The sequence below is a fragment of the Panthera pardus genome, unplaced genomic scaffold (genome assembly GCF_024362965.1).
Source record: "Panthera pardus isolate Hobbes unplaced genomic scaffold, ASM2436296v1 HiC_scaffold_9, whole genome shotgun sequence".
Taxonomy (NCBI): Eukaryota; Metazoa; Chordata; class Mammalia; order Carnivora; family Felidae; genus Panthera; species Panthera pardus.
In genome coordinates this window covers 6,283,693-6,302,049 of record NW_026527024.1, presented here as the reverse complement: position 1 = coordinate 6,302,049, position 18,357 = coordinate 6,283,693, and the positions used below count along the sequence as shown (strand labels likewise).

At 40.0% G+C, this 18,357-nt stretch overlaps 1 protein-coding gene across 6 annotated transcripts in view; it reads left to right on the top strand.

Moving 5' to 3' along the window:
* LMBR1 (limb development membrane protein 1) overlaps nt 1-18,357 on the top strand; it is a 194,908-nt gene that overhangs the window by 124,361 nt on the left and 52,190 nt on the right. For 4 of the 6 annotated variants that reach the window (XM_053898732.1, XM_053898731.1, XM_053898730.1 and 1 more), the window contains 3 exons: nt 196-269; nt 498-588; nt 1,842-1,908. In XM_053898732.1, the coding sequence (XP_053754707.1) occupies nt 196-269; nt 498-588; nt 1,842-1,908 (232 nt within the window). Of the gene's footprint in view, nt 1-195; nt 270-497; nt 589-1,841; nt 1,909-6,957; nt 7,175-9,581; nt 9,791-18,357 lie in introns of those variants that run through there. The other 2 variants (XR_008420819.1, XM_053898733.1) reach the window with 2 other exon arrangements.

Below are 18,357 nucleotides of genomic sequence, written 5' to 3'. Positions count from 1 at the left end.
TTTTGAGTTTGCTAAAATTGTTAACATGTGCTTCAATTAGTTGATGAACTCAGTCTCATGGCATATTTTATTGTCCTTTAAAAATGTAGATGTTACTCCAGAGTATGAAACATTCTTAATTCCGATATTTATTTAATAGTCTTAGGGAATCCAAATATATAGTGTCATTCTGAAAGCGTTTTTTCTCCCCCACAGGGCCCTGGGATAGGAAATGCTTCTCTGTCTGCTTTCGGTTTTGTGGGAGCTGCACTTGAGATCATTTTGATTTTGTATCCTTTCTTTAACTCCGCATTCTGTCAACAAGTTTTCTGTCCAGTTTTCTGGGACAGTGGTAATTTACTAAGACACTCGCCTAGAAGGAAAAACAAGTCAGTCTTCCTCAAGCATGCCAAGTGGCTTTTTGTTGTTTTCCCTTTGAGCCTTAAGACTTTTTGAAGACTGCTGAGAACTTAAGGAAACTTGCATTCTTTGGGGAGTTTTTTCCTTGATTCTCACAGCTATCTTATGGTGTCCTCTGTCGTCGGTTTCTATAGCCTCCGGTTTTTCGGAAACTTTATTCCCAAGAAGGATGACACAACTATGACAAAGGTAAAGTCTTAGGTGGCTGTGCCTCCCTTTTGCCTTCCAAGGCAAAGGAGGTGTTTTATGTCCTAATCACCCTGAATGGTTCATTTGCGGTGATAGGTATTTGTTTGTAAATCGCATAAACGCAAACTGGAAGATTTTCAGAGTGCTGAATGAGTGGGAAAAGGTTGTGCTGCTCTGTTTAATTTGGACGGCTTCCATTCACTTGTAAATGCGCAGACCCGCGCCGCTTGCTAACTGGCTGCGGAAGGCTCCTGAAAGGACTCTTTCTCCTCTGAAGAAAACGTATTGCTAATGAGTAACTTTGATTGTGCGAACTGTACTTCAGGGAGCTTGTTTGAAATCTGAAGAACTTAGTTGCTACAAGTAGTAGAGACCAAGTATTTCAAATTTGAATAATTAAAGCAAGACGGAAGAGTTCTATTCAGAAACGTTTTGTAGTCTGAGGCTAATTTGACTTCCTAGGACGTGTCATTGGTTTTCGAATAACAAAGACTGTTACCGTATATAGTGACCGCATCTTTTTAAGATATTCCCACAGGCTGTCACTGGAAAATGACTAGTAAGAGCTGCTGGTTGCTTCTGTTTTTATTACATATCACATGTTTTCCAGCCTATCTCAAAAGAGAACTTCGTGCGCTTGATTTACCTATCTATAGAATGCTGGGACTTCTTGAGATGCTTAGCATCTAGTTTAAGTGATCATCAGTATTAATCAGTATTTTCAGCTCCTTTTATTTAATATGAAAGAGTAAGCATAGGGCACATTGGAAATGAATCACTAGAATTTAGGGGTTTTAGATTTCTAGCTTTTTGATATTAAATCTTAGAATAGTTGAACGAATGATATCTCCTGAGCAGTAGTCTGGCTTTAAAAATATAGTGAGAAGTATCAAACGTATTCATTCTTTTTTAGTTGACGGGCATACCTTTCTAAAATTGGCAACCTCTGTCAGTAATGTAAAATGCATTGTCTGAGGTATACAGAAAGTAATTTAAGTGTTCTATAACTTCCTGCTTGTGCCAGATGCTGTAAATATCTGGTAGAACTGACATATGACTCTGAGTGTTTGTAGAAAACATTTCTTATTCTCTTTAAATTCTATATTGACTAATATCATTGAGAAATTAACCAAACCCAGTACAATAGTACAGGGTGAGGAGAGTGTGCGGTAAGTTCCCAGAATATGAATGGATTGATTGTATTTATCATCCTGCAGTCTAACTGCCCAGTATTCCTTCTGACCCCCTCACAGATCATTGGGAATTGTGTGTCCATCTTGGTCTTGAGCTCTGCCCTGCCTGTGATGTCAAGAACACTGGGTAAGTTTATGTGAGAAATGTCCATTTAAAGTCCATACCTTTTAACTGTATCTTTTCTAAACTTCTGCCTTGACTTTTAGTTTCTGAACGTTTTCCAAAAAATCATCCTTTGAAATATAATATGTCCTTCCAGACTATTTTAGAACTCCTGTAGTTTGAATAGAGAGCTATACCAAAACAGTACTTTACTTTTTTCAAATAAAGACCATTTTTTTTTTGAATACTTTAAAAAAATATTCCTTCTCCAAACAACGGACAGTTTTTCCCACTGACTAGTTAAGCTTTTGAGTTCTCTCGTGAGTGATGAGGTATTAGGGTGATGGTGGGGTTCGGAGCTAGTGGCCAAGAAAGAATTCTTGAAGATGTCTTTGGTGCAAAAAGTTGATCATTAAAGCACAGGGGCAGGACCCGTGGGCAGAAAATGCTGCCCTGGGGTTGTGAAGAGTGACTGGTTATTTACTATGGAGTTGAGGAGGTAAATAAAGTTCAGGGGAAGTTTCCAAGGAGATTTACATATGCTACTGAGGACTCACAGGATCCTGCAGGCCCGGCTATGGTCACGCTAAGGTTGTTTTCCCTCTAGTGAGGTATTAACATCGTGATCACAGGGGGTTCCTGGAGAAACGTTATACTTTGTATTTGCCTCAAGTATTTGTGAATGGGCTGCAGGTTATAAAGAAATTTAATGTTACCTGTCATCTCCTTCTTGCCTTTGTTTCCCACATCACTGTGGAGGGGATGGTGATGTTGGGGCTCCAGGAAACTGAGTCTACAGGTTTCTGGAGATTAGGCTATTGATAAGATTGGCTTTTTCTTGTAATTTACTAAGACATTTGTAAACTAATGGAGATTCACGTCCTGTAGGACTGTGATCTCTATCAGTTAGCCAGTTTTTCCTTTCCTTTCCTTTCCTTTCCTTTCCTTTCCTTTCCTTTCCTTTCCTTTCCTTTGTCCTTAGGCAGCCAGGAGGGTCTGAGGAATATCACACATGTCCCACCAGGGGTGGGGAGGGTGGGGATATGTACTTTGCCCTCAGCTTGCCTTATGGTCCCTCATCAGTGAGGAAACTGTGATATTCAAAAAAAGATGTTGAATATCTAGAAATATTAAACTAGTTTTTATTATATGAAATGTTTTTTTTAAACTTACAATTTAGTATGTGGTTTAAAAAATTGAAAATGTGTGAAGATTTATTTTAAGCTGCTTTGTGTTCGTGCGATAGACTTGAAAACTGAGGTTTTTGAGAGCACATGCAGATTTCAAGGAGATCCATTAGTTTTTTAGTTTCTTACTTGCCTGTCATTTATACAGTTTTCTTAAGTTTTCAACTTATGGGAATTTTGATCATCTTTGAACAGTAACATATTTCTACTTAGTCATCGAGACAGTTGAACAGAGCTTCATTTGGCCTATTCTTATCTTTTATAAAGCACTGTTGCAGGCTGTGATCTCCCTTCTTGGTGAAATATTATTTCAGACAAAAATTTCCGCCAAGCAGTTCTGTTTGGCCTTCTGGACTCAGGTTTCAACTTCAGAGTGTTCACAAATGATTAGAAGGATCCCATCGTTCAACCTCAGCAACTCGCTCCTAACAAAAATTGCTAGTAGCTTTGAGTTGCTTTTGTTTACCTCTCATATCGCCTCTGTTATTTATTCAAGACTCGCTGCCAATCAGGGAAGTGGGCTGTGTGAAGAAAATAGAGACTGTATAGTTATGTGCTACAGAGAATTTCGTGTTTTAGTAAGAAGTGAAATCTAAGTATCAACGTAAAGGGACCACTGTTGCAGAGACGAATACAAAGCTTATTTACTCAGTGGTCTTACCTCTTTTGTGTTTGCTTTATAGGACTAGTTATTGTTTTGACATCTGCTTATGGTGTGTTAATCTTGCAAATGCCGAAAGTATGCATGTTAGTAACTTCATTTATAACTGAGTGGTATCATTTGTGTTGTGACGGTCCGACAAGTAATTTCTGTGATGTTATAGCCACCCTACCATTTAGTTACGAAACTCACTTAGCGTGATCTGTTATTTAAGATGGTTACTAGTGATATATACCGATTTTATGGAAGCGCATTACATGCTGAGTGTACTTTTAATACAAAGAAAACAAATTAATGGCAAAATTTGCTTTTTGAAGATCAACAAATTAAATTCCTGAGTGGTTTGCCATAGAGATAAATAACAAGAAGAAAAAGAAAGATGGGACAATTAAAATGCAGCTAACAAATGCCTGGGCCCAGCTGTCCAAACAGGATTAATGGAGTGCATTAGGGTACAGTGAGTCATGTGGTGCTTTGCAAAATATCAACACGCACTGCATTACGTGTTATGCCCGGTGGCACTGAATAGATGAAAAGAAGTAAATACGTTAAACAGATTCATGGAGGCTTTTCACAGTATTAAAAAAGCAAATTTCTAGACTAAAAGAAGAAGCTTTATTTTAGTATTATGGGAAATGCAAACTAGAGAGTTACTTTGTAATTCCTCTATTAACCCTTTGGAACGGAGTCTTTGATTTTAAGAAGATGAGATGTGGAGAATTGTCATGAATATTATCCTAGTGTAGAACAGGGTTTTGATTTCCTAGCTGAAAAGCCCAGAAGCCCAGAATAGAGGATGTATTTAACAACCAGATTCCAAGCTGTGAAATTTGTCACTCTTTCTCACTGCCTCTCACAAGGAAACCCTGACCCTAAATGCTCTCGTTTGCTCCTGTGAATTCCACCAGCAGCACCTCGTCACTTGCAGTGAAATGAGAAGTGAAAGAGTGAGGAAAACCCCGCGTTACCTGCATGCGAGCAGCTTTCCTCTTATTTCAGCCATTTGTTGGTGATGGTTTTCACTTTAATTGTACATTGAAAATAACCTTGAATCCTGTATGAAAGGATTGATGTGTTGGTATTTTCGTTTCAAAAATGTTCTCTGAGTTTTTTGTGTTTTCAGGGCTGACTGGCACTGTTGGTGCACCGTAGGCATCATTAAACTGTAGCTTCAGACTCCAGTGCCCGGGTGATAGGACAAATTTATTAAAGACTTCCTTTGATCAGCATCTTATATTTGAGTATGGAAAATTTTGTACTGATCTGAAAAAATTACGACAAGAGTAGATTTTATAAGCATATTACTTGGGCAGCGAGAATTAGGTTGGGAGAAAGACTTTGACCATGTATTTTTAGTCGGGTATAATTCATATAAATGGTAGTTGTCTGTAGGAAACACAAAGATTCTGAGTCTCGCATTTCTTACTTGAACTCTTTAAAGCTCTTTAAGAGTAATGCCACGGCAGTGCACATGATTTCCAAAACATTGTTTTGCTGCCTCTTTAGATGTCAGTTTAGAAGAATCCAACATTTTGGGGGACTTGATGTCCAAGTGTGTAAACAGTTTACTGTCTGGTTTCACAGACATAAAGGTGGCCGGTGAGCCAGGTGAGTGTAGGGCAGGCCCAGGCTGAATGGACTCTGTAGATGCCCAAACTCTTTGCAACGAAATACTCCAGAGGCAGGAGTGAATTCTGTAAGAACAGACTGTGTACGATTGCTGACACGCTTTTTATTTTGCTTAATCAAGAAACTACTGATTGACCTCTTTTTGCCTTGTTATTTGCAGGCTCCTTTAACAGGAGAATTTTTTCTCAAATGCAACCAGCAGACCTTGCAGGACTGTTACTAATTTCTATTTTAAGATTATTTTTATAGTTATTTTATTATCCTGAAGCTTTCTATAACTTGTAATTATGTAAGGCCCAACTGCAGAGTTTTAAAAGAAAATGTACTTATGATATTAAAACAGAAACAAAAACATTTATCCCTTTGAATCACCTTGAATTTTTTACTATTTCCATGTGTTTCTCTTCGATGGGTCCCACCTAGGCCCTCATCTTGCAGGAGATAAAGTGGATTACTCTTTTGTTCCTTGAGCAAGGGAACCTGTTTAAAAACCAGGGCAGTTTGGAGAGTTCTTTATTTGGGGTTTCGTGAATATACTATTAATCTTTACCCTCGACCAGTTCTCTCCAATTCTTAGTGTAAAACAAAAGCAAACGATGCTTAGAATTGACAAGTAAAGGGGCGCCTGGGTGGCTCGGTTGGTTAAGCATCTGACGGTTTGTGAGCTCGAGCCCCGCATCAGGCTCTATGTTGTGCATGCACAGCCCCCTTCGAATCCTGTGTCTCCCTCTCTGTCTGCTCCTCCCCTACTCTCTCTCTCTCTCTCTCTCAAAAATAACTAAATATTAACAAAAAGAAATGACAAGTGCAAAATAGAAGTATAAATCATAAGAAGTATTCCTAACTATGACTTTGATGTAAAGATAATTTTAAACTCCCTACTGAAAATTTCTCAGCCAAAAATTTGTAGATGACTTACTGATATTGTTACATTGCAGAGAGTGTGGTACTAATTGCCTTTTGGTTGATTACTATTGTTCTCATAACTGAATAATACATTTGTATATCTAGTAATGATTTTTAACAATAAAGAGAAAGTATTCTGTGTCACATGTCTAAAAGAGTTAGGAGACTAACTGATGCTCAATCCCTAAATGCTTATATTCTCAGGATCGACTTGTTAGGTTCTTCTGATGCCTGCTCGTGTTTCAGGACATATAGTCTGAGAAAATGTCACGTTGGCCACGCATTAACTAAATAACTTAGCCATCTGTTGACATCATTCAGATAGTCGTAAAATATGTTTTATATGAAAATAATTCTAGTTAGGATAATTTAGCTAGAAGGAGGCTTAAGATGTCATTTTTTAAAATGTTAGTAATTAAAATGTTACAATTAAAACTAGGCAGTAAACTACAGTAAGGGTCTTTGTACTAAGAATAAAGACCTCTAACCTGGCTGAGAATACTTAATAGTACACCTGTACATAGTCAATTCTGAGACCAGTGAGCATATTATCTCCTTATTTGTAGGAAGTTTTATTTTAAAATTAATTTTAATTATACAAGTATAGACGTGAACAGATTCTCATTATAAAGAATATTCAAATTAGGGATCAAGCTAAAATTCATTGTGACCGCCTGTTTTAATCCTAAGCCCCTGTTCAGAGGTCTTCAGATCTTGCGTGCGTATGTGGACATAGCTGGTGCCTCCGCGGGAGTTGTGAAGTCCTCACCTGGGGTTACCTGGATCCTAACTCTTGGGTCAGCGTTCTTGTTTCTTCTGTTGACTCCTGACTTCTGTGTGCTGTCCAGTGGGAATTAAAAGAGGAAAAGGTTTCGAGATCATTTCCTGTACTGGAACTCAGTCATCTGTAAGTGAATTTCAAACTCAAGAACACTTAATTATCTCTTTCTGTTCAGGTCACCAGTGACCTCTTAATTGTGCCATCTTGTGGGTTCTGTTTTCACCTTAATTGCTCCGTGGCATTTGCTGTTTGTAATCCCACTTCCCGTCTCTCTTCTTTTTTTCTGGTCCCCATTCCCCTGTTGTTTTCTTCCTCCTTTGGCCGTTCTTTAGCTGTCTATCTCTTTTACTGCTCCTCGACTACACGCATACACTTGTCCCCAAACCCAAACCTCCAACCCAGCACCTACCCCTGGGCTAAGAGCAGGTTATCCCAACTGTGTATTCCGTCCCTACTGTAGGATCTATACTTGTGTGTGTGCGTATCTCCGTCCGTCCGTCCGTCAGTCCCTCCCTCCCTCCCCTGTACTTCCCTTCAGTCCTTGGCCACTTTCTATCTGAAGGGCCAAAGCAGAAACCTGGGAGTTATGTTAGATGCCTCTCCCTCCTCATGCCGACACCCAGTGGCGACACTCAGTTTCATCTTGCTAACAATTTCACACGTTTGCTTCTTCCTTCCCGTTTCCCTTACAAAAAAAGTGAAAAGAATCAGACTTGTGTAAACAGCCAAGCAGAGAGAGCTGAGTGTGTGATTTTAAAACAATATTTTATTGTTAGGGAATGTTCATGAGGTGGACTCTAGACGGGTGTTCATTCTTTGAGGAGAATAGAGTAGCGAGTGAAAGCAAAGCTGAAGAACGGAAGTGTTTACTTTTCCGAGCGAGGAAGTGTTACTGGGAGACGCTGCGGAGGCCCCGTCTCTGGATGTTTCCTTCAGGAAGAGAGTAGACCGTCTTGTCCGCTTTGGGGGGGCTTAACCCTTCACCTGTGTGAAAAATCAGCACTTAGGTGCTTCTTGGACAGTGATTATCATTCTCATTCACTGGGTTTCACTTTATTAAAATTCACATACTCCACTTCATCTGGACTGCTAAATTAAGTTGCCTTCATATCAGGACCAAATGAATTTGTAGCGTATAAATAGTCTGACTAAAGTTGGAGTGATATTTACAACTCCATTTCTCCCTCTCTGAGCTTGGGTTCGCATTGCTCCCCCAGCCCTCTCTCCTCAGTCTCTCTGTCTTCGGGTTCTTCCCCGTCCGCTAAGGCCGAGTCACACGCTGGTCACACATGAAGCTGGGGACGCTTTCAGCCTTGTGTTATACTTACGTGTGTGTATGGCTTTCTCGAGAGACTTCACATCCCTTAAAGGACCAAACCATATTTCGTGCATCTTTTTATCCCTTCCAGCATCTAGTTAATAAATATTTGTGGTGTCACTGGGTGCCCCATGTTGAGTGTGGATTGTGGCCTCAGAATCGGTGAAGAAATTTCAGGTGTCCTCCTTCCATCCTGGTTGTCTTTATTTCCATGTTCCAAGCTTGTTTGACCAAGTGTCTTAGTTTTATTATTTTAAAAGACCCTTATAATAATAACCAGCCAAAAGGTAGAAGCACCCCAAGAGTTCACTGACAGTTCAGTGCATAAACACATCGTGGTTCGTCATACGGTGGATGCCGTTCAGCCATAAGAAGGAAGGGTGTCCACGTGAGATAAGCCAGTCACGAAACCAAAACCAGTACTGTGTGATCACTCTTGCGATCTCAGATCTCGATCCGAGAGTCAGGATCACAGAGTCTCTCGATCACAGAGTCGGGAGCGTGGGTGGTGCCAGGGCCAGGTTGGCGGGGAGAGGGAGGTGAAGAGTTGTTCTTTACTGCGTCCAGCTTCAGTTTTGCCGGATGAAAGTTCTGGAGGTTCATTGTGCAGCAGCATGAATGCACTCAACGCTGCTGAGCTGTACACTTGAAAATGGTTAAGATGGCACATTCTGTGTTGTGCGTGTTTTACCACAATTTAACAAAAAAAAGGAAAAAGGAGTGGTACAGTGATACCATATGGATGAACCTTGAAAACATTGTGCTGAGTGAAATAATCCAGGCACAAAAGGCCACGTATTGTAATATTCTGTTTACATGAACTGTCCTGAGTAGGAAACTCCACCGCAGAGAGAGAAAGTGAATTAGTGGTTGCTAGGGATTTGGGGGAGGGCTGATCGGGAGAAACCGCCTGATGGGTCTGGGGTTTGCTGTGGAGTGTCGGAACTAGAGTGTTTTGGAACTAGATAGATATACACGACATGGTGGATGTACTCAGTGCACTGTTTACTTTGAGGCCATTAATTTTATGATACGTGGATTTCATCTCAGTAGACTATTATTTTACTGAACACCCTCCCACAGTAGAACAGTGGACAGTAAATACATGCTGTCTCGTCTGTGTCCCTGATGTGGTAAAATCTAATTGAACTTGAGGTCTACTTATTTTTAATGATTGCAAGTCAACTTTTGAGTGTCCTCTGTTTGTTACCCTAGTGTCGCAGCCGAGGTCTCTGTAGGATGGGCAGAACCGGACCGGGAACACCCTCCCTGCTCCCTCCTCTCCAGGCACAGCCCACTCCAGCTTCAGTGGCCAGTTTAGCACTCCTCCCCTTCTCTTCCAATGTCACTGTGATCCTGTCACTCCCCTACTCTTTGTGCTTCGAAGACTTTGGCCATTAGAGTAAGGTTCTGGTTCCTTATGGTGGCACTGGAGGTCCCTGCAACCTAGCCCCTGCCCATGTGTCCAGTGTCGATTCCTGCCGCTCCGAGCCCCGCCCGTCGGAACCACCTTTAGTGATCGGGGTGTTCTTCGGGTGTCCTGGCTGAGCACAGAGGACTCTGCTCTACTTTCCGTGCCTTTGAACCGTGTGACTTCATCTGCCACGAGCGATTGTGTGCACCGCCCATTCCGCGGCTCACCTAACCCGTCCTTCGAGACTCGGCTTAGCCAGCACCTCCGGAGAGAAAGTCTTCCCTGAGCCTGTGTGCTCTCCCGTCACCCCTTCTTCCTTCTGCACGTGTCTGCCCCGTCACCGAGCACACTGTGATCTAAGTGCTCACTTTTCTCTTCCCTCCATAAAGCTGTGAGCTCCTTGAAGAAAGGGATGATCTGTTTGCACACAGCTTTTCGTGCACGTGCGGGAACCCATGCTTTTCGCTTCCCATTTTACTCTGTACAAAGACATTTAGTTGTGCTGGAAAGAGGTAGGAGAACATGAAGTATGTTGTGAAAGTCTGCACTTCTTAGGAAGGCTGTCAATTCCATAAAGGGAATAAATATCTTACATTCTTACATTGTAACGCCTACACACCCGTACAGCGCAAGAATATGAGAGTGACTGGAAAATACTATAAACATTTAACTTGGAACACAACAGCAAACACTTAGAAGTACAGAATTTCTAATTAAATCTCGTTGCCAGAGCCATAAACTGAGAGATGCATGTACGATATGGGGTTTATATTCTGCAGCCTGATCGATGTATTTTAACAGCTTTACTGAGTATAATTGACATACAATAAACTGTACATATGTAAAGCGTAGAACTGACAAGGGTTTTTTTCTTCCCCACAAGTTTTGACTTACTTGTACATGTGTGAAACCATCACCACAATCAAAATAGTGAACATATCTGTCACCCCAGAACGTTTCCTTTTGGCCCTACATGGTCCCTGCCACACACCTGTCCCGCTGTACCAACCCCCCCCTCCCCCCCCCCCCCCCCCGTATCCCCAGGCAACCACTGACCTGCTTGTTGTAACTATAAATTAGTTCATGTCTCCTGGAAGTGTATGTAAATGAAATCATACAATGCGTACTGGTTTTTTGTCTGGCTTTTTTCACTCAGCGTATTTATTTTAAGATTTACCCAGGTTGTTGCGTGTGTCACAGTTCATTTTTGTTTAATTGTTTAATTTTTTATTTTTGAAAGAGAGAGAGAGAGCGAGCATGAGCAGAGGAGGGGCAGAGAGAGAGGGAGACACAGAACCCGAAGCAGGTTCCAGGTTCTGAGCTGTCAGCACAGAGCCAGATGCAGGGCTTGAACCACTAGATCATGAGCTGAGCCGAAGTGGGCTGTTCAACCGACTGAGCCACCCAGGCACCCCAGCAGTTCATTTTTTATTGTCGAGTAGTGTTTCATTTTACGTGTAGACCACGATTTGTTTATCCTGTCACCCACCAGAGGACGTTAGAGTTGTTTACAGCTTTCGGCTGTTATAAGTCAAGTCGCTCTGAGCTTTCACGTGCAAGTCTCTGCGTGGGCACACGCTGTCCTGTCTCTTGAGTAATAACTGGAAAGGGAATGCCTCGTGTACGCTTCACTTTTTAAGAAACTGCCAAACTGTTCCAGAGTCCTTACCCATTTTGCGTTCTCAGCACGAGCGTGTGGGGAGCCTGCCCTGGTATAGTCCATGAGCTAATGTTTGGCATTCTAATAGGTGTGTGGTGATATGTCTTTATGGATTTAGCTTGCATTTCCCAGATGACCAAAGTGCTCATTTGCCCTCTGTGTATTTCCTTTGGTGAAGTATCTCTTCGGATCTTTGGCTCATTTAAAAAAATGGGGGTTGTTTCCTCATTCTTGAGTGTTGGATGCTGTTTACCTCTTCTGGATAAAAGTTCCTTATCGAGATAGGTGATTTGCAAATATTTTTCCCAATTGCTGGCTTATTTTGTATTGTTTTAACAATATCTTTCAAAGGACAATATCCTTAATTTTGATGAAGTCAAATGTACCAGTTTTTCTTTTCGGACTGTACTTTTGGTGTTATATCTACTGAATCTTTCTCTAACCCCAAATCACAGAGATTATTATCTCCTATGTTTTCTTCTAGATGTTTTATATCTTTAGGTTTTGTACTTAGATCCATGACTCATTTTGAGTTAATTTCTGTGTATTGGATGAGGGATGAATTGAAATTTATTTTTTTTTGCATATGGGTAGCCAGTTATTCTAGTGCCACTGCTTGAAAAGTCTATTCATTTTTCCTCTGAATGGCCTGGGAAACTTTATGGAAAATCCATTGTCTATGTATGTGTGGGTGTGGGTTTATTTCTGGACTCTATTTTGTTCCATTGATGTCTCTATTTGTCCCTAGTTCAATACTGCACTGTCTGGATTGCTGTGGATTTTGATTGTAAGACTTAAGATCAGGCAGTGAAGTCTGTTCTCCCCCCGCACCCCCATCCCCAAGCCCAAGTCTGTTCTTTTTGAGAGTGGTTTTAGTTATTCTAAGTCCTTTGCATTCCCCTGTGACTTTTTAAACTAGCTTGTCATTTTCCACACAAACGTCTGCGAGGATTTTGGACTGTGTTGAGTCTGTAGAACAAACTGGAGAGGATTAACATCTTTACAACACTGAATCTTTCAGTCCCTGAACACTGTATACTTACTTAGTTCTTTAATTTGTCTCGGCCGTGTTTGCGTTTTTGTTTAGGTCTAGGACATTTGATGCTATTGTAATGGTATTACTTTAAAAACTTAATTTCTAACAGTTCATTGCTGGTGTATTTGTGTATATTGGTCTTTTATTCTGCAACCTTGCTAAACTCACTTATTAGTAATAGTATCTGGTTTGTAGATTTTGTTGGTTTTCGTTGATGATTAATCATAATTATGATTAATGATTTGTGAATAAAGATAGTGTTACTTCTTCCTTTCCAGCATGGGTGCTTTAATTTATTTTTCTCATCTGTTGCATTATCTGGAGCTTCCAGTACAATGTTGAATAGGAGTAGTGAGAGCAGACATTCTTGGCTTGTTTCCACCATAGGAAGAAAGCATTCTGTCCTTTACTGTTAACTGATAAGAACTGTAGTGTTTTTTAGCTTGTTTATTTTGGTGGATGCCTTTCACCAGGTTGAGGAGGTTCCCTTCTTTTCTACTTTGCTGGAGTTTTATCGGGAATGTTTACTGGGTTTTGTTAAATGCTTTTTCTGCATCTACTGACATAATCCTGTGGCTTTCTCTTTTAGACTCTGGTTAGTGTGCTAAATCACCCTGGGTGAGTCTTGAGTGTTAAACCAATCTTGCATTCCTGGGATAAGCCTCACTTGGTCATGACGTATTATCCTTTTTTTTTTTTAACTTTTTTTTTTTTTACTGTTGGGTTCAATTTGATAAAATGTTGCTTAGGGTTTTTGCATCTGTACGAGTGCATAGATGTATAGTTCTCTTTTCGTTGTTGTTGTTGATATCTTTTTTCAGGTTTTGCTTATGTGGGTAATGCTATCTTCACTGAAACTATCCACAGGTATTTACAGACCTTTAATCCACAAACATTTAGTGTCTCCCTGAAAATTCATACGTTGAAGCTTAATCCCCAGTGTGATCGTATTAGGAGGAAGGGGCCCGTGGGAGGTGATAGGTCGTGAAGCTCTGCCCCCATGAGTGGGATTAGGGCCCTTATGAAAGGGGCCCCGAGAGCTCCCTTGCCCTTCCCGTCATGGGAGGTTATAATGAAAGATAGCTGTCTGTAAAACAGGAAGTGGACCCTCACCGGACATCTTGGACTTCTAGCCACAGACTGTGAGAAATAGATGTGTGTTGTTTATAAGCCGCCCGGTGTGTGCTATTCCGTTAGAGCGGCTGTAATGGACAGAGACGATGAGTTTTTATAGAATTGGGTTTTTTCCTTCAGCGTTTGAAATAGTTAATCAGTGGAGCCATCTGGGCCTGGAATTTACTTTGTGGAGAGGTTTTAACAGCACATTAAATTTATATTATTGGTAGAGGACTACTCTGCTTATTTATTTCTTCTTGAGTGAGCTTTGTTGATGTCTTTTGAGGAATTTATTTCATCTATGTTGTCAAGTTTTTTTTTTGGCATAAGGTTCCTTTATTATCCCTTCAATATAGATAGAGGTATCCGTGCACAGCAGTGATAATTACCTATCTCATAGCTGATGTTGGTAATTTGTGTTTTCTGTCTTTTTTTCTTTAACAGTATTGCTGGAGGTTTATTGATTTTTATGGACCTTCTCAAAGGACCAGTTTTCGGTTTCATTTATTTTTCTCTGTTCTTTTTCTCTTTTCCTTTCATTGATTCACTCTTTATTGTTTATTTTCTTCTGCTTATTTGGGGGTTTATTTTTGTCTTATTTTTCTGCTTTCTTAAAATTGAAGCTGTGTTCCCTGATTTGAGATCTTCTTTATTTTCTAGCATTGCCTCTGAACACTATGAGTTTCTAAGTATTGCTTTGGCTGCACCTCCTTGAATTTTCATCTAAAGTGTTGCCATTTTCATTCAGTTCAGTATACTTTCTGACTTCCCTTGTTATTTCTTCTTGGACCATGGATTGTTTAGAAGTCTGTTATTTAGTTTCCAAATATTTGAGGATTTTCCAGAGATATTTGTCTGTTAGTGATTTCGAATTTAATTTCATTATGGTGAGGAAATATGTTTTGTATGACTTGAATCATTTTGAATTTATTGAGACTTGCTTTATGGCCCAGAACATGGTCTGTCCTCATGTATCTTCTTTGTGTACTTAAAAACAAGGTGTATTCTGCTATTCATGGGTAGAGTGTTCTATAAATATGAGGTCAGTTTAATTGATAATGTTGCTCAAGTTCTTTGTATCCTTACTGATTTTCTAACTATCTGTTTTATCAGTTATTGAGAGAAGGGGTTTGAAATCTACCACAATTGCAGATTTATTTATTTCTTCCTACATTTCTTTTTTTTTGCTTCATGTATTTTTGAAGTTCTGGTATTATTAGATGCATAAATATTTAGGACTGTTACATTCTCTTGATGAATTGACCCCTTTATAATTAGGCTAATGAAGATGACATTCTTCATTCCTGGTAATCTTTTTAGCTATGAAATCTACTTTGTGTGACATTAATATAACCATGTCAGCTTTTATTTTTTTGATTACAATTACATAGTATACTTTTTTCCATTCTTATACTTAAAAACAATTTTTTTTGATGTTTTTATTTATTTTTGAGACAGAGAGCATGAGCAGGGGAGGGGCAGAGAGAGGGGGCGACACAGAATCCAAAGCAGGCTCCATGCTCCGAGCTGTCAGCACATCACCTGACGTGGGGCTCGAACTCACGCACTGTGAGATCGTGACCTGAGCTGAAGTCGGACGCTTAACCGACTGAGCCACCCAGGCGCCCCTCCATTCTTATACTTTTAACCTGTTTGTGTCTTTATATTTATTTATATTTATTAATTATCTTTTAAAAATGTTTGAGAGGGAGAGGGAGAGAGGGAAGGAGGGAGGGAGGGAGGGAGGGAAGTGCAGAGAGAGAGGGAGAGACAGAATCCCAAGTGGGCTCCATGCTCAGCACAGAGCCTGATGTGGGGCTTGATCTCTCACCACCATGAGATCACGACCTGAGCCGACATCAAGAGTCAGACACTTAACCAGTTGAGACACCCAGGTGCCCATGTGTCTTTGTATTTAAATAGTTGGTTTCTTAAAGATAATGTAGAGGGGCACCCGGGTGGCTCAGTCAGTTAAGTGTCTGACTCTTGACTTTGGCTCAGGTCATGATCTAATGGTTTGTAGGATCAAGCCCCACGTAGGGCTCTGCACTCGACAGCATGGAGCCTGCTTGGGATTCTCTCTCTCTCTCTCTCTCTCTCTCTCTCTCTCTCTCTCTCTGTCTCTCCCCTTTCTCTCTATCCCTTCCCCCACTCACATGCGTGTGCTTTATTTCTCTCAAAAATAAAAAAATAAAATAAACATTAAAAAAAGAAAAAAGTTTAAAAAAATAATTTAGAGTTGGATCTTGCTTTTTTATATAGTCTGTTAATCTTCATTTTTGAATTTGGATGTTTAGACCGTTTACTTTGAGTGCAATTACTGATATGTTTAAATCTACGATCTTGTTCTTTATTTTCTGTTTCTTCTCCTCTCTTCTTTGTTCCCTTTTTCTTCTTTATCTTCATTTTTTCTCAATATGTTGCATTAAAAAAACTGATTCTACTTTATCTCCTTTGTTGACCTGTTTGCTATAACTGTTTGTTGTAGTATTTGGATAGTTGCTCTCTGGTTCATAGTATACATTTTTAATGTCACAGTCCACCTTCTTGTGGTATCATAGCCCTTAATATAAGAGCCTTCTCACGGTGTATTTCCATTTCTCCCCTGGCTGTTTTCGTGCTCGTTATCATAAATTGTATTTGTACACGTTAAAAACCCTATAATACAGTGTTTCCAATTTTGCTCTGAACAGTGATCTTTCAAAGAGATTTAAAACTAACAAGTCTTTTATATTTACCTGCATAGTAATCATTTCTGTTGTTTTTCGTTGCTTTCTGTAGATCTAGATTTCCTTCTCATACATTTTCCTTCTGTCTGTCTGGAGGACTTTTTTCAACATCCCACGTAATGCCGGTCTGCCAGTGATGGGTTCTTTCCGCTTTTTGTATACATGAAATGTCTTTATTTTGCCTTATTTTTTTTTAAAGTTTTCACTGGATATGGAATTTCAGATTAACTTTTTCCTTCAGTATTTTAAAGATGTTATATGACTCTTTTCTCATTTCCGTAGTATTTGATAAATCTTCTGTGATCATTATCTTTGTTTTTTTTAATTTGTGTAAAAAAAAGATAATTTGATCTCTTTTCTTCCATATGACCATGTTTAAGATTTGTCTTCTTTATCACTGATTTTAAGAAGTTTAATTATGATGTGCTGTGGTGTAGTTTTCTTCAGATTTTTGTTCACTGAGTTTATTGAACTTCTTTGATTTGTAAGTATATAGTTCTCATCAAATTTGGAAGGTGTTCAGCCATTATTTCTTCAGATGCTTTTTCCTTCCTGTTCTCTTTCCTCTCCGTAAGGAACTCTTACCACAAGCATATCATTCATTTGAAATTAATTCATAGTTCCCTCATGCTGTGTTCATTTTTTGTCTTGGTTTGCTTTCTGTATTTCGTTTGAGTATTTTCTACTGGTGTGTCGGATCTGCCACTAATCCCATCCAGTGCGTTTTCCATGTGTCACATGGTAATATTCCTCTGTAGAAGGTCCGTTTGGGTCTGTTTTGTATCTTCCGTGTCTCTGTTGAACAAGTCCACTCTTCCAGCTTCTGAAATATAAGGTATACAGTTCTGATTAGTTAATTGTCCTTGCTCCTCATTCTATCATCTGGGTCATTCCTGGTTCAGTTGTTCACCCATGAGCATGAGTGGGCCCGTTCCCTGCTGAATACTCTAGAGCCTCTTCTACACATCTGGGTTCCCACCCCGTGCAACTCTCTGTCTACCCTGCGGTCCCCAGCCTCCAACTGCACCTCCTCAACTTAGCAAGTTGGCTGGACCCTGTCCCTGTTACTCTCTGTGCTGCAGCCCGGAAGGCCTCTTCAGGCCGGAGCTGTGGCAGAGGTAGGGCCCGGCTCGCCTGTTGCTTGTCTGTCAGTGTTATTGCCCTTTATTGCTTAATGTCCAGGGTCTTGAAAATGAAGGTTTTGTATGTCTTGTCCAGGTTTTTTTGGTTAATTCAGGTATGAAGGGAAAATCTGGTCTCTTTTATCCCATCTTGGCCCAAACCTGAAGTCAGTATTCCTAGTTGATGTAATTTAATGAAAATCTACTTGCAAAGTAAGAACAGTCAAAAGTTGAAGTCTTTGCTTTAATAGGATCCTCTCTGTTCCACCCCAGAAGTGGACCTTCTCTTCAATTTTAGAATGACTTTGTTTTTGAATAAATAAAACAGTTGGCAATGGGCCTATATACATTAACCCTGAAATGAATGATGCTTAAAAAGGATTGTATATTTTATTATTTTGTACCCTTTAGGTCATATTTATTATTTGATGCCTGCCTTAGGTATAAGTTTATTCCAACAGTGTGGTTTAGAGAAGGGAATTTGAAAACCTCGTCAAGATAATAATCTAACCGTTGTAAGAGTCCAGAGGGAGAAACGTGTTGATCCCAGTGTTTTGTCAGAGAACACTTAACTTCTAGATTTATTTTTTTATGACAAGATGTGTGTGTTCCTTTTGGCAGTCTTACATTAAAGCCATGGATATCATGTCGGCCATTTGTGTGGGATGCCAGCACCCGTGGTTTAATGATAAAGTTGCTTTAATGATCCCTTAAGCGTGTCAGGCTTTCCACGTCTTCATGCTAGTGAGGAACCAGGGTGTGCTTGCTAGAAATCAGAGTCAACTCAGGTGGGCTAACGAAGGTGGGTTCTCATGATTCGTGTTGCAGGTGGAGTAACCGGGTCTTCCCTGAAATGAGGTTCTTGTGAAGGTATAAGTTCCATTATTCAAGGAATTATGCATAAAATGTTTTTAA